The sequence below is a fragment of the Pseudopodoces humilis genome, chromosome 10 (assembly GCF_049639895.1).
Source record: "Pseudopodoces humilis isolate 2021_Gansu_Grassland_sample_001 chromosome 10, ASM4963989v1, whole genome shotgun sequence".
Lineage (NCBI taxonomy): Eukaryota > Metazoa > Chordata > Aves > Passeriformes > Paridae > Pseudopodoces > Pseudopodoces humilis.
Window position 1 is genome coordinate 6,784,140 of NC_142209.1, and position 15,223 is coordinate 6,799,362.

At 44.1% G+C, this 15,223-nt stretch overlaps 1 protein-coding gene across 7 annotated transcripts in view; it reads left to right on the forward strand.

The window, feature by feature from the left end:
* HMCN1 (hemicentin 1) overlaps positions 1 to 15,223 on the forward strand; it is a 176,103-nt gene that overhangs the window by 113,038 nt on the left and 47,842 nt on the right. For all 7 annotated transcript variants that reach the window (XM_088060138.1, XM_088060142.1, XM_088060143.1 and 4 more), the window contains 11 exons: positions 1,188 to 1,349; positions 1,976 to 2,257; positions 2,684 to 2,851; positions 5,206 to 5,319; positions 7,828 to 7,914; positions 8,323 to 8,514; positions 9,215 to 9,388; positions 10,271 to 10,384; positions 11,790 to 11,935; positions 13,478 to 13,628; positions 14,315 to 14,518. In XM_088060138.1, the coding sequence (XP_087916264.1) occupies positions 1,188 to 1,349; positions 1,976 to 2,257; positions 2,684 to 2,851; positions 5,206 to 5,319; positions 7,828 to 7,914; positions 8,323 to 8,514; positions 9,215 to 9,388; positions 10,271 to 10,384; positions 11,790 to 11,935; positions 13,478 to 13,628; positions 14,315 to 14,518 (1,794 nt within the window). The remainder of the gene's footprint in view (positions 1 to 1,187; positions 1,350 to 1,975; positions 2,258 to 2,683; positions 2,852 to 5,205; positions 5,320 to 7,827; positions 7,915 to 8,322; positions 8,515 to 9,214; positions 9,389 to 10,270; positions 10,385 to 11,789; positions 11,936 to 13,477; positions 13,629 to 14,314; positions 14,519 to 15,223) is intronic.

Here is a 15,223-nt window from a genome sequence, read left to right on the forward strand (position 1 = left end):
TAATGTGTGTACACTTAATGGCAGGAAGGAGACTTAAACCTGCTACAAAGTCTAGAAAAGCAGTTAGAGAGGAAGAGGAGTGTATTTTTCAGCATGTTTGACATTTGGTGCACTTTGTAAAGTGGACTTAAAATGCACAAGAGGGAAACGAAGATAAAGCTTGTTAGAAGTATCCATGGCAGGTGCATTCCTTCTGTCACAAAGTCTTCCTGCAGTATGGAAAGATGACGATGCATAATCTGAGGTCTCCAAGACTGAAGAATCTGCTCAGAGAATGCAGTGGGGTTTGCTGTCACATTTCTGCTGAGAATTTCCTGAGAAGAAGCCTGTGACACACAACACAGAGATGGTGTGAAATCTGTGAGAAACAATGCTCACTTTTAAAATTTCAAAGGTTTATTAAACCTTAACAAAATACAACAAAAAGACTGAATAAGGAGAAAAAGCAGCTCTGTGAGAATAAGACTAAACCAGCATGTGCTCATTTACAAAATGGATGCTCTGCCTTTTATACCCCTAGCCCCTCACAGAGTCTTGTCAACTCCTTCTTTGCTGTCCATTGGTGATTATTTTCTTACATCTTGATTGGAGGTCAGGTGACATTATGCCGCGCCTCCTAGTAACAAGCCGGCCCTCCCCAAATGTCCTGACTACCAAGGCCATGCTGTGAAAACAGTACAAGGGGGAGAGGGGGAAGAGGGCTATGGGACAACATATTACAGTAACAAAACTATACATCTACAATACTTCTCTTAACATACACATAATAATCGTCACTTAATTGTGAGAGCCGACTATCGCATTAATCATCTATAACAGACCTAAACTATACAATTCTAAGCACTGGCACTGCTGGACGAGACAGTTATATACTGAAAAATGAATGACGTTTTACTAAAAGTGCTGAGCTTTCTGTTCAGTGGAGGTGTTCCAAACTCTGGATGGGTGTGAGGGAGAGTCAGTGTGCTTTAGCTTAGGGTATCCCATGGTCAGTGGTTACTACAGAAAATCCTCAGTATCTGCTTGTGCCAGGTTCCTGCTCTCTGGGAAGACCCTGACAGAGTATTTCTAAAATGGGCAATTGTGCAACTCAGTCCTTTTGAATGAGACAGTGAACTTCACACCACATGATTTTCATTTGCTTCTGGCCGCTTGTGTGCTTTCATGTGACAGAAGGTTTCTTGCAGGCTCTCCTGTGGTGCCGGAGCCATCAGGAAGGGTGCGGGTGCTGTCTGGGGGCAGACAGCTCCAAGTTGCAATTGCTGACAGGTCTGATGCTGCATCTTACACCTGTATTGCTTCAAACGTGGCTGGGAGTGCCACCAAAGAATACAGCCTGCAAGTGTACAGTAAGTGCCAGGAAAACTCTGATCATGATTTACCAGTTCTGCAATAATGTTATGGGGGAGTAAGCTGGGCAGTGATATTGAGCTGCAGGGTCTCCAGACACAGTGCTGGCTGTAGGACAATTTAGAGGTGGTTTAAGGAGAATGTTATAACATTAAAATTTTGGCAATTTGGACCTGTAGCTTGACCAAGATATTGCATATCCCTATTGAAAGTGTACAGTCCACAGATTTAACCCCTTTAGTCTTGTCCCCAAGCTGCAGTAGTGATAACAACTGACGGAACTTAGATTTCCTTTCATTCCCTTAGACTTTACTGAATTTTTGTTAGGAATAAAATGAGGTATTTTTGAACAATCCCATAGAGAAGAAAATCTTCCAAAATCTGTACGGATTGACAGTGCTGGAGCAGTCTTCTTTAATTCAATGTTTTCTCTTGTTTGAATTTTAAAAATTGCCTGTAAGTTAACATTTAAAAAAATTTTTACCTTATACTGTGGGAGAGGGGAAAGGAGGTGATTTGCCTTTTACTGGCCCTGCTTCATTGGAAAGTTGACTCAGCAGCAAGTGAAGATTCTGAGGTACAGCTTCCAGTTGACTCCTACACTGTGTCCATTCTTCTTCCCTAGCTCAACCAACTATATCCAACAGTGGTCCCCACCCGTCAGAGGTCGTTGTCACCCAGGGAAGTGAAATATCCCTGGAGTGCGAGGCTCAGGGCATTCCTGAGCCAGCAGTGATGTGGCTGAAGGACGGGCAGGCGCTGGGCAGTGGCAGGGATGTGGCGGTGCTGGCTGGGGGCCGTGTCCTGCGGCTGGAGCATGCCCGGGTGTCTGACACAGGCCGCTATGTCTGTGTGGCCACCAACGCCGCTGGGCTGACCGACAAGAAATATGACCTCAGCGTCCATGGTGAGTGGGGTCCACCTGGGGCACATGGAAATTCACCACTGGGTGGCCAAGCAATGGTGTGGAGCTCAGTGCACCTACTGGATCTCCTGCAGGGGATGCAGCTCCAGTTGCGGTGTTAGGAAAATCCCAAATCCAAGTTTATAACTCCTGAATATTTTAGAATTGTAGCTCTTGTTCTGTTAATATCAGTCTACCCCAAGTTGCTTCATTGCCTGAGCTAACCAGGATATAGTATAATTTTGCATGATATTGGGATGAGTGTCATGGTGGGAAATATTCTGTTCTTGGAGAGAGAAATTAAGGTTTAGCCAAGACCACCCTGCTACTCTCCCTCAGTAAACTAATATTTGGGTGACACAACATTTTGTGAGCAGGATGAATTTGTATTTGCTCTGAAGTATGGCTTTTCGTTACTATTTGCTGTAGTTCCCCCAAGTATTGGTGGTTACCTGCAGCTGCCTGAAAACATCAGCACTGTGGAGAAGAATCCCATCTCCCTGGTTTGTGAAGCCTCAGGAATCCCCTTGCCAGCAATAACATGGCTCAAGAATGGGTTGCCCATCACCTTGAATGGCTCTGTGCGAATCCTCTCAGGTACAAAAGCTGGAGGACAGATTGCAACATCTCACTTTGTCAGGGGCAGAAATACACTTCATTAGCTTTCCTATTTATTTTTCTCCACCTCCTCATTTTCACAGTTGTTTCACTGTTTTAAGAGGAAAAATCTTTGAAAGAACAAATGACTAAAACCAAAGCACATCTTTAATTTTTGTGGGTCTGTATATGAAACCAAAGGGAGCCTCAGAGATGAGTGCATGTAAAAGAATTTCTGGCTGTGTTGTTTCTTCGACCTTGGGTTTGCCACTGGCAAGTAGAATTCTTATGACAATAAGTTTTGATGAAGTTTCTAATACTCTATGATAGCCACCATGCAAAGCCTGCACCATGAACCTAAGAAAACTCAGACAGGTAAAGAGCTGGAAGGTGTTTAAGAGCTTAGCTAAGTCTTAGCAAAGAGTCTTAGCAAAGACTGCATTTGAAGCTGATATTCAGGATGTTTTAATGAGTGCAGCTTTTAAAGTTACAGATAGTCCTGTCCTCTGCTTTCCCATTTTTGCATATGGTGTGTGGGAAAAGGAGTGGGTGTGTGATTATTTCCCAGTATGAACCTGGCTCTGGGAGCTGCTCTGCATTCCCTTCTGTGTCAAGTTGCTTTTAACAAAAATAACATCTTCTGGGCTTGTTTCTGTCCTGTCTGTTGATTTCTACACCCACACTAATCTCACCTCCTGGATCTCGAGTCAGGAAGGGAGAGACAAAAAGATGTTTATTGTCTCTGGATGTTGGCTCTGTGGGAGGGGAAACACGCCAGGGATCAGGGCTTTGTTTTCCTCCAAACCTTGTGCTTCAGAAAGCTACACGTTGTGGTAGTGAACTGTAGCCAGCATGGCACTTGGAGCTTTATTTGTTCTTGTACAGCTGTAAAAAACAACAACAAAAATACTTCTCTAATTTTGGAGTTAAATACTTTGGCAAAGCAAGATTTTGGTTCTGTTGATTGAAAACATACTTGGCATTGTAGGTAATTTCAGTGTGTGGACACACTGCTGGCAGCTTTTAGTCAGTTAATTCAGATCATGGAATCACAGAATATCCTGAGCTGGAAGGGACCCACAAGGACCATCCAGTCCAACTCCTGGCCCTTCACAGGACACCCCAACAATCCCACCCAGTGCTTTAGAGCATTGTCCAGTTACTGATGTTTGCTTTTGATGATCCTTCCTGCATATCTTCTAGGAAAAAGAAAAAAATCCACTCTACCCCACCTGCTTCCCATGCAGGCTGTGCCCTAAGCTGCACATGGGCCTTAAGAAGAAGAGCTTTTGTTTAGCTAAATGTAAAAAATCTGTCTTGCCTCAGCACTGGAGGGCTTGGTATGTTCTGGTGTGTGATGCCTGGGAAGGTCACAGTCTCTGGCAGGCAGGTTTCTGCTCCTGCTTTGGCCTTGTGCAGGGGTAGATGGGAGAAGGGATCAGAGAGGCTTGAGGCTGGAAGACTTGAGCCTCCCTCAGTCTCCCAGTACTCCCAATGGCAGGCAGGATTCCTTGGGCAGAGGTACATCCAGTAACCACCTCAGCAGTTTGTTCCTCCAAGTGTATGATCAGGATCATTACTTTCTGGGCTGTATCCCAACAGTGATAGCCACAGGCAGGAGCTGCCCTGGGCAGGTGTGGTGTGGGTTAGGGAATGGTTGCTGATGGGAAAGCTGCAGGCTGGCTGCCACGTTTGGCTTCACACTGAAATGCTCCCTAATGTCTGTTCTGCTGTTCCTCTGCGAAAAAGCAAGGAGAGAGAAGTTACTCTGCAATGGCAAAGCAGGGATATTCCTGATCTTTGGTCAAACATACTTGCAAATCTTCCTTTTAAATGATCATGTCTGTGCAAAGGTAACTTGACAACTACAGAGTTAAGAAGAATCTGTTCTTTTAAACCGTTGCATATAAACCAGTGCTATTATCAGCTGTTATTATTATTATTGATTTGCACAATTAATGGAAATGCTAGAGGGGAGAAGTGGAATTTTATTCCTTATATATAAATATGAAAATACCTTAAGGAGTATTTATAAGTTGTTTATAGAGATAAGCTTATTTTTGTGTGTACACACATAAAAAGCACTGATGAGGCATTATAAATTTTCCTGAATATTAATCTAGAATCTCAATATTGTAAAGCACTCTTGTGAGTGAAAACCCTGCTGTCTGAGGCACTGTGTGCCGTCCCAGTTTCCTGCCCATAAGTGTGTGCTGGAAGTACAGCGTTTCTGCCACATCCCAAGTGCCAATCCATGAATCCTGTGCAGTGGAGCAGGGTGTGTGTGCCCTGCCCAGCCCTGGGGTGGTGCTGGGTGGCGGAACAGGACTGTGATGCTATTTTGGCTGTCCCAGGGGGCCGGACACTGCGGCTCAGCCCCACGGGCATGGCAGACGAGGGACATTACACGTGTGTGGTGACCAATGCTGCAGGGGAGGCCAGGAAGGACTACCACCTCTCTGTCCTGGGTGAGTACCTGTTCAGAATTGGGGCAACACAAGAGACAGGTTTATACAGTGAGAAGGGGAGGGCATTCTGTATACTTTGCTGGTATTTTAAAAAACATTATGCCAAAACACATGTCCTTAGGGAAAAAAATAAGTGAATTTGATACCATAGACAGAAAAACAAGTTGTAAAGAGAATCTTCTTCTACATAGAATCATAGAAAGGTTTAGGTTGGAAGGGACCTTAAAGCACATCTCATTCTACCAGCCACCCACCCCCCATCCATGGGCACCACTATCCCAGGTTGCTCCAAGCCCTGTCTAGCCTGGCCTTGGGTACTTGCAGGGATGGCAGTCTGTGCCACAGCCTCCCCACCCTCAGAGGGAAGGATTCCTTCCCAATACCCCATCTATCCCTACCCTCTGGCAGTAGGAAGCTATTCCCCCTTGTCCTGTCCTTCCAGGTCCTTGTCCAAAGTCCCTCTCCAGCTCTCTTAGAGCCCACTGAGCTCCTAGAAGGGACTCCAAAGTCTCCCCAGAGCTTTCTTCAGGATCAGCAATCCCAGCTCCAATACAGTAGGAAACCTTCAGTCAGCGGAGCCTTTAGTATGACATAGGATATAAACCAGTGTGGTAGGGAGTGATCCTGCTGACGTACTTAGACCGAGAGTTGTCCTGCAGGCTCTTTAAATGCTATTTGGAACCGTTAATGTATTACTTTATCACATTGCTTAGTTTTGCAAATCAGTATTTTCCCCAGAAAACACTACTTCTTAGTTTAGTAACTGTTGCTTTTATCAATAACTGTCAGGCGTGGCACAGTGCAGGTTTTCTCTGTGTTTCTGTGTAGAACTTTGTTCTCAGTTTCCATTCTCTGAGGTGCTGAGCACCGTCATCTTCCTTTGCCTTCAGCTGACTTGGGCATATTCACCCTGTAAATGATAACTCCCATTCAAGTCAGTTCATGTTTATTTCATGAGGTCATGGAAGTGTAAGTGTGGTAGAATGGAAGAGATGGATAAAAACTAGAAAGCATTCATTGTCTGACTGTTTTCTTTGGAGGGTTTTAATAGCAGGGTGTTCCCGAGGGTTCTGGGAATCTCTATTGCATAGGCTTTGTTTCCCTTGAAGAAAAATGCTCAGTGAAGCTGACTTCAAGTGGAAAATTCCATTGTTCAGTCTTCTCTTCCTTCCCCCCAGTAATTTCTTTGTCTTTCTAGAGGAAAGTTACTGGAATGGAGCCTGATAGTGGCACAGTATCCTCACCAGTCCCTGTCAGTGGGAACTGTACACAGACATGCCAGGGTTTTTCTGGGTTACTGTAGGAGGTGCAGCAATTTGCAGGCAGAGCTTGGAATAATAAGCACAATATTTATATATTTGGAAAGGGTTTGGTGTGGCTTTGCCATATTTTTAAAATGAAGATGTGTTGATGACCTCTTGTATTCTTTTGGAGTCAAAGCAATGAGTTGCTGTCTTTGTTTATGAATAACAGTAACTTCTAGCCTGACTTAAGTCCTGAACTTTGATTTTAAGTTTTGTTTCCCCACATCTGTTTCCTTCACTCTAGTTTGAACCCTTCATTAGTTATCAGAAATCTGGTGTAACATTCTTGTCTCTTTTGACAATGAATTCTGCATATTTCCATGATTTTTACTTCTATAAAACATTTTTTCCAGTAATGAGCTAGATCACAAATAAGCTGCTAAATATATTTTAGTTCCTTTCTTCTTAGGTCTTATATATAGACTGAAAGTTTGCATATTGCAGGATTATTAAAGCATAAATCTGGCTCCTTACTATGACATTTTGTTACAAAATCTCCTGTATCTCCGGGAGTTGGAGCTGCTTTCTAATAACTACAGATCTCCTTTTCAGCCTGTTACACTCCATGCCTGCTTTGACTTGTAGTTCCGTTTTTTTGTAGTTAAGACCAGTTTCTTTTGGCCTGATCTACAAATACCTCTACCATGAAAGAAATAATTGATCACAGTTTTTAACCACCTCAGTTACTCCCTGAGCATTATCTCATAATCTCCCTGAGATTATGAGCACGCTCATAATCTGCCCTCCTCATCCAAAATCACAAGTTGACCAGGATAATTTGGAAACATGTCAGCCATATAGTAGGAGTTTCCTTGCCTTGGATTGGCTGTATGGGAGAGTGGGGGGGGGGTGGGGGTGGGATAGGTGTTTTAGGTGTTTTATCTTCTACTTCCCTAGAGAAGTGTAATTTGTGCCACAGCAAGGTGCCTTTAGACCTATGTAGTGTGTTCATTCCCACATGGAATTAGCTGTATTTGCAGAGAACACTGATAAACCATGGCACAGTATCCACTTCTTGGCAATATGTTTTATTGCTTTTGGTTTTTTATGACAGTTGATGTGTAATCAAACACTTACAGTGGTGAGTTTGTTTTCCTAATCCTGTGTTCCTGGGTTTATCCCTCCTAGCAGCATCATCAAGCAGCCTGTTGTATTTCAGTGTTGCAAGGAATCCATGCTGATGTTGTGTCCTTGCCTGTTCCAGTGCCTCCAGGGATTGTTGGGGAAAATGCACTGGAAGATGTGAAAGTGAAGGAGAAGCATGGAGTTACCCTGACGTGTGAGGTGACAGGTAAAAGAACAGTTTATTATTTACCTTTGCTCATCAATGGCATGGTCAGATCACTGCTGGTACTGTAAATCCTGTTTTTAATGAGCTTTCAGTTCAGCGAGATTTTAAAATCTCAGATTTAACTGCGGTGCTTAGAGCAGGACTAAGCACTCCTTGTAAGGGTTGGATGAGATGAACCAAGTGGGATGTTGCTGTGATATTTCTTCTCCAAAGGCATGTGGAATTTCAGAGGAGATGTATATCACTTCAGGAGGTTCAGAGACTTCAGAACACATATTCCAAAACTTCCCTTCTTGAATGTACATGAAGAGCACACCTGAAACTGTATTTTCCTGTTTCTCAGACACCTTGGTATATCCTTGAGGTTGTGCAGCAACTCATGTTTGCCATTTTCTCAACTCTGTCAAGGGAACCCTGTGCCACAGATTGTGTGGCTGAAGGATGGGCAGGCTCTGGCTGAGGCTGGAGATTCCAGGATCGTGTCCAGTGGGCAATCGCTGCGAATCTCTGAGGCACAGCTTCTGGACACAGGCCGGTACACATGTCTGGCATCCAACGCTGCTGGGGACAGGAGCAAAACCTACAGCCTCAATGTGCTTGGTGAGCAGCTGGAGGAGCAGGCAGCTTGGGAAGAAAAAGTTCCTTTGGAATTCTGTGGGGCTTTATTGACTGTTGCCTGTCTATGAGAATTTTACATCTCAGTAATTGATAAGTGATAGTGGTTTAATAGAAACACCAGTGCTGTGCTTTAGACAACAGAGCTGGAGCATAGGGAGCCTTCACAGGATATCACCCCTATGGGATGGGCAGGACAAGCACTTTGGCTTACTGTGATTCAGGGAAGGAGCATCTGAAGAGCATTTCAGATTATGATCTCTTCAGAAAAGTTGAAACCATCTGCGCTTCTCGTTTTGTTTTTGGTTTTTTTTTCCATGACGGTTATTGCACAATGAAGTACAAACAATGGTGAGTTTGTTTTCCACAGCCTTGTTCCTAGGCTTATCCTTCCTTCCAGGATCGTCAAGCAGCAGCTCGGCTCAAGGAGTAGTGCCTTGGTTCCTGGGAACCTGTACTTGACAAAGGCAGGGGTGGGAGTGAATTCCACTGATTTGGGATCACTGCTGTCTTCAGGACAAAACATAAAACCAGCTGAGTGTTATCTGGGTTTTGGTGCTTCTTGTAGGACTGCCACCCAGCTAGCCGAGGGTGCAGTCAGATTCACAGTCTGAACAAGGGCCAGAAAATCAGCTTTTCACAGAGGGGCTTTCCTCCCTGTGGTTACTAATTTTGTTGTTCCCAGTGGCTCCAAGCATCGTGGGAGCAGACAGCCAAGGGGATGCAGAGGATGTCACCGTTATCCTCAACAGCCCCACCTCACTGGTCTGTGAAGCTTATTCCTACCCTCCAGCCACCATCACCTGGCTGAAAGATGGAAATCCCTTAGAATCCAGCAGAAACATCCGCATTCTGCCAGGTAAACTCTGTTCTTAGTGAGAAATAACACCTAATTATTTTATTGCATATTTTTCTGCTACAGACTTCTTTAAAAAAATAAAAGGATATATTTCTATTAAGTGCAATGCACTGGCACAGGTTGCCCAGAGAAGCTGTGGCGGCCCCATCCCTGGAAGTATCCAAGGCCAGGCTGGACCCAGCCTGGGATAGTGGAAGGTACCCCTGCCCATGAATGGGCTTTAAGTTCCCTCCAACCCAAACCATTCTGGGATTCTTTGTACTTCTCTAGCGCTCCCCATTCCAATGTTTTTAAGTACTTCACAATTAACTGATTGTATGTTTGTGTTTTATTGTGTATTTATTCTTTTGTACCATCAAGCAAAATGATGGGAAAATGCATAAGAGTTAATGAATATAAATTACTTGTAATTAAGTTTGGAAATTAGATGGAGAGAGATATAAATTAATAAAGAGAATGAGGTGGGATTTTTCTAGGTCATTAGTAGTTTGCCATTTTTAGTTAGTAGAATAACTTTTCTGTAGTACCTGTGGAGGTTGGAAAATGGGAACAAGCTTCAGAGGGAACACTGGAGTACTGTAGATGTATGAGTACCTTACCTTGTTAACTGCAAGCATTCAGAGAAAGAATGAGTCCTGGCTAAATAGCTTCAAGAAATTCCCTGCACAAATTTCTTGTGACAAATTTCCCAAGAATCCATAAGCAACAGGAGTTGTGATCCACAGTACTGCCATGAATCATATATTCATTTGTTACATGTGGTAGTAAGCAGTCAGGTTTTCTGCTCTTCAGAGGGCAGATTTTGGACCAAAGGGTTTGGAAATATGCTGCAGGAAGTATTTAAATAACTGGGAAACTATTAAAGGTTGGTGTCTTTGGCAGGTGGGCGGACCCTACAAATCCTGAATGCCCAGGAGGACAGTGCTGGAAGATACATCTGCATAGCCACAAATGAGGCTGGGGAGACACTGAAGCACTATCAAGTGAAAGTCTACAGTATGGCAATGCTTTCAGTTTTTGAAATTTCTTTTAGTTTTGCGTTCTTCCATTTTCCCCATTGCAGTGTTGTGTGTCCTGGTGAATACAAGATTTCCTATTAATGGCTTTGCTGAGCAAACATTTGCATTAGCTCCTGACATTGCTGGAGGAAAGACACCAGAAAAGTTGATTGTTGCATCCTTTGCAATGATACAGTTGCACTGTAAAAGCCTTTATATCACCCAGGGGAGGACATTTAAGAAAAACTGTACTCCTGTTTCCTCTGAAATGCTTCTTTTGTTGCTGATTTTCAAGTCAGAAGAGTGCAGCACAATGGGTGATGTGTGCAGAGAATCTCCTGAACACAGAAACCATTTTAGAAAAACAGGCAATGGCCTCTAACATCTAGAGGGAACTTTATTGAGGAAGGTAAAATAGGAGGATATTAATTTCATATCCTTCTATAAGATTTCATATGCACAAAAAAAATTCCCATTCAAGTCCTTCCATCAGCACATTATCCTTTGAACATCTACCTAAATCCTCAATTTCAGTGCTTAAACTCTTCATTATGGGCTCAATGAAGCATAATTTTTACCTTTTTTTTTTTTAATTTCCCTGTCTGATTTGGAATTGGTTTGCTCCCTTACAGTAACCATACTGTTATTTAATTACACTAAGTCCCTAATAAGGCCCCACTGGATTTGGAATAATGAGAAGATGACAAAAAAGTTCATTACTAATGCCTGATTGTGTGGGAACATAAAGCCCTCCACCCCCAAATGCCATTGCAACTGTCAGTTATTAGGATACTGTAACTATTAGGGGGAAATTTAAAAGTTCCCAGTGGATAAAAAGAGTAGAAAATTCTCTGAAAGCATTTTACATAATTTCAAAAATACTGTGAGACCAAGCTGGGGGGTAACTGAAGAATTTTGAAACATTGTTTTCCTTCTGATTCAGAAAGAAACAGGATTTTGCAACGCTGAGATTTCAGTGGAAATGTTGAGTTTTCACCAGCTACCCTGAGTGTGGACTTGTGATCCAACATATGTTTCTGGGAATATTAGTTTCCATTAAAATGCTGTTTAATGACTGCAGTACCCTGAACTTCATAGAATTGAAGCCAGGCATGTAATAATTAAGTGCTGTAGTTAGGTAGGGCTGTAGTCAGGTTTGCATGATTAAAAACCTGCATGTTAAAAAGTGTTGAACACAGTTTTGTATATTTTTGTACATAATAAGTGTACTAAATATATATATATGTATATATAGTAATAATTTGGCTGTGGGCAAGAGGCAGTTTATTGGGGGAATGCACGTGCTTTTCCTGGAGGTTATAAACTTTTTGCAGTTAATGTTGAAATGCTGCAGCAGCCAGTAAGCCATGACAGTCTCTCTCCTCTCCTTTGTCTGTGTGCAGTTCCACCCACCATTGCCAAAGGGGACATCTCAGGGCCAGGGCTGTCCCCTAAAGAGGTGAAGATCAAAGTGAACCACAGCCTGACCCTGGAGTGTGAGGCTCACGCCATTCCTGCTGCCACCATCAGCTGGTACAAGGATGGACAGGCCAGTCACAAACTCTATTCCTTCCACTAAGGGGATGTGGGACAGGGACAGCTGAGTGTTCTCTGACCCTGGAAATAGCATCCATGCAAGGCAGCAGTAGTCACCCTCACTCCCTGCTGCTGGCAGAATCACCACCCAGCAGTTCGGGGTGTTTGCTGGCACCCAGACCTCTGCAAATCGACATCCTGGCTTTTGGTGGGTGCCTGGCACTGTCTGAGACACCGGGGCTGGAGTTTCCAGGCCTGGCACTGGCCTGTGCTGTGAGAGGGAGTGCCCTTCTTGGCAGGATCATCCCGTGGTGTGACCACAGGGCCCATGGCTGTTGTGTAAAGCCCCCAAAGGCCCTATTACAGATGATTCCCTCAAGGGCTGCCCTTGCAGAAGTTGCAGAGCCTCCCCCTCGGTCCTGGCAGAGCTCACAAAGCCACAAGAGCATCTGGCTGCTCTGGGGGGGTGAGGCACAAGTCCTGCCACACACAGTGCTCCATGAATCTGTTTGGAGAGCTTGGGAAGGGCAGGGCCATAGGGACACACTGAAATCCAGCACAGGGGATGAATAAAAAAGGAACTGTACTGCTATTCTGTAAGAAAGAGTAGCTCTTGCTTAAGCTGTTCTTGGTAGGGCACTCCTCATGGAACAGCTCTTCCTGCATTTAAGGGGCATGTGGGAATAACCTGGATGATCACCCTCTGGCTGTTGTGTGCCCTGCTGTTCTGGGAGTCCTGGCCATCTTGCCAAAGAAAACCTCAGTTTGGGGGAGTTAAGAGGTCTCCAAAGGCAGTGGCTGTGCACACCTGACTGCCACTGGCACAGCAGCTGGTTCTCCTTAGGCTGCCATGGGTGAAAGGCTCTCACTCCTGTTCATGGACTGGATGAACTATCCCCTGCTGGCAAAGAGTTCAGTGCTGACTCCCTAATCATGGAAGCATGAGCTCATGGCATGGTTTGGGTTGCAAAGGACCTCAAATCCCATCCAGTTCCATGGACAGGGACACCACCCACTAGACCAGGCTGCTGATGTAGATGAGCACATCTAATGTGTTCTGGACACACAGGCTGTGCCACTGCATCCTCTGCTGTCATGTGTGAGCCACATTTGGGCGCAGGAATATCTAATCCTGTGTCTCTGGGCTGCTGTTCTGTCCATTCCATCGTCAAACTGTGTTCTTGCTGAGCAGCAGATCTGTAGGATGGATTAGATCTGTTAGATTCACAGAAAGCTGGGAATTTTCCATGTATTGGAAACTTGGCTACTTAGTTCAGGGTTGGATCCAATGCCACGAGAACCCTGGCCTGATGGAGATGGCATTGCTCCTCTCAGCAGCATCCTGGGGCTAGGAGTGATGGCAAATCACATCCTTGAGGAGACCAGCCACCACAATCAGAAGGATGAAGATGCAGAGTTTCTGACAGCCGTGAAAAGAAAATTGTCTCCAGGAACTTGGAGCTTGCTTGAGTTTACTCATGTAGCTACCACAAATCTGGCTATTTCTAGTGTGTCCTTTTCTGAGTATTAATTTTAATTTGAATTGACATTGCAGCCACTGCAGGCAGATGAGCATGTCCTGATCCAGGGCAGTGGCCGCACCCTGCACATCAAGGAGGCCCAGGTGTCAGACACAGGGCGCTACACTTGTCTGGCCTCCAACATTGCTGGCGAGGATGAGCTGGAATTTGATGTAAATATACAAGGTAAAAGGGTAATAAAACTCTCCTGGTAGCCTGCTTTTCTAGTATTTTGGGATGCTGGAATTAATAATTTTAGGTCCTTACCCTTGTGTGGTCAAACCCCATGCTTTTGTGTGGCTTTGATTTCAGGGATATTTTGCTTATTGCTGACTTATAGTATTTGATTATTCTTTTATATCTTGTGTTTCTGAAATCAGTGCAATGACATGGCAACTCTGATCTTCCTCTAAATGCCATGAAAAATTTTAACTTGTTTTGAACTAAGACATACTTGTCTGTTTTGAGTACTATTTAGAGGCCCCAGACATAACCATCCTATTGGCCTACTGTGTCTAAATACAAGGAAACTACCATGAGTAATTTCTGAAAATTTAGACAAAATGAGAGCTTGAGTGAAACCAGATACCTCATTGTTTTAAGTACTTTTGTTGATGAATACCCTCTGTGTTTGTTACCAGGTCAGCTTACACTGTTACTTATTACTCTTCAAAAAATACTAAATAAATTGCTCAATTTTTAATTCTAGAAGAACTAGAATTTTCCTGGGTCACTTAAAGTAGGGGGAGGGGTTGATTTAATACACTTAATTTTTATTGCTGCTATTGAACATTACAATACGTTCTTATTTCTTGACTTTAAAACTACCTATTTCTGCTGCAAAATGCTAACATTTTTCCTCTTTGTTGTAGTTCCTCCTAGCTTCCAAAAGCCTTACAGGGAATGGGAAGCTGGGAACATGGTGGATGCAGAAAGAGGTGGAGAAAGTAAAGATGTGATTGTCAGCAATCCCCTCTCTCTGTACTGTGAGACCAATGCTGTTCCTCCCCCTGTGCTCACGTGGTTTAAGGATGGGTATCCCCTGAGCTCCAGTGACAGAGTGCTCATCCTGCCAGGTGGGTGTTCAGCTGGCACTCTCTGGCCCTGCATCGAGGTGATCAGAGGGATGGAGCCCCTCTCATGTGAGGAAAGGCTGGGAGAGTTGGAATTGTTCAGCCTAGACAAGAGAAGCTTCAGGGTGACCTCATTGTGGCCTTCCAGTGCCTGAAGGGGCTGACAGGAAAGATGGAGAGAGACTGTTTACAAGGGCTGGAGGGACAGGACAAGAGGGTATGGACTCTAAGTGAGTGGGTTTAGATTTGATATTAGGAAGCAATACTTGGCTATGAGGATGGAGGGGCCTTTTCACAGGGTGCCCAGAGAAGCTGTGGCTGCCCCTAGATCCCTGGAAGTGTCCAAGGCCAGGCTGGACAGGGGTTGGAGCAAATTGGGACAGTGGAAGGTGTCCCTTCCCATGGCAGGGAGTTGCACTGGATGATCTCTAATGTCCCTTCCAACCCTAGCCATTCTATGACTCTGTGATTAAGAAATGGCCCTAGTGCTAGTATTTGTGTAGTGATGACACATTTCTTCCCTTCAGAATGCTTCTTTAATGTTCTTTTCAGACATCATTAGCTGGAAATGTTTCTCTCCAGTCCTTAGCCTTAAGTTATTTTCTTTAATTTAAGAAGTAGTCCTTAAAATGGTGTGAAGGTCACCATTGAACTCTCACAGTGAATCATGGAACCACAGAACAGTTTGGTTTCAAGGAATCTTAAGGC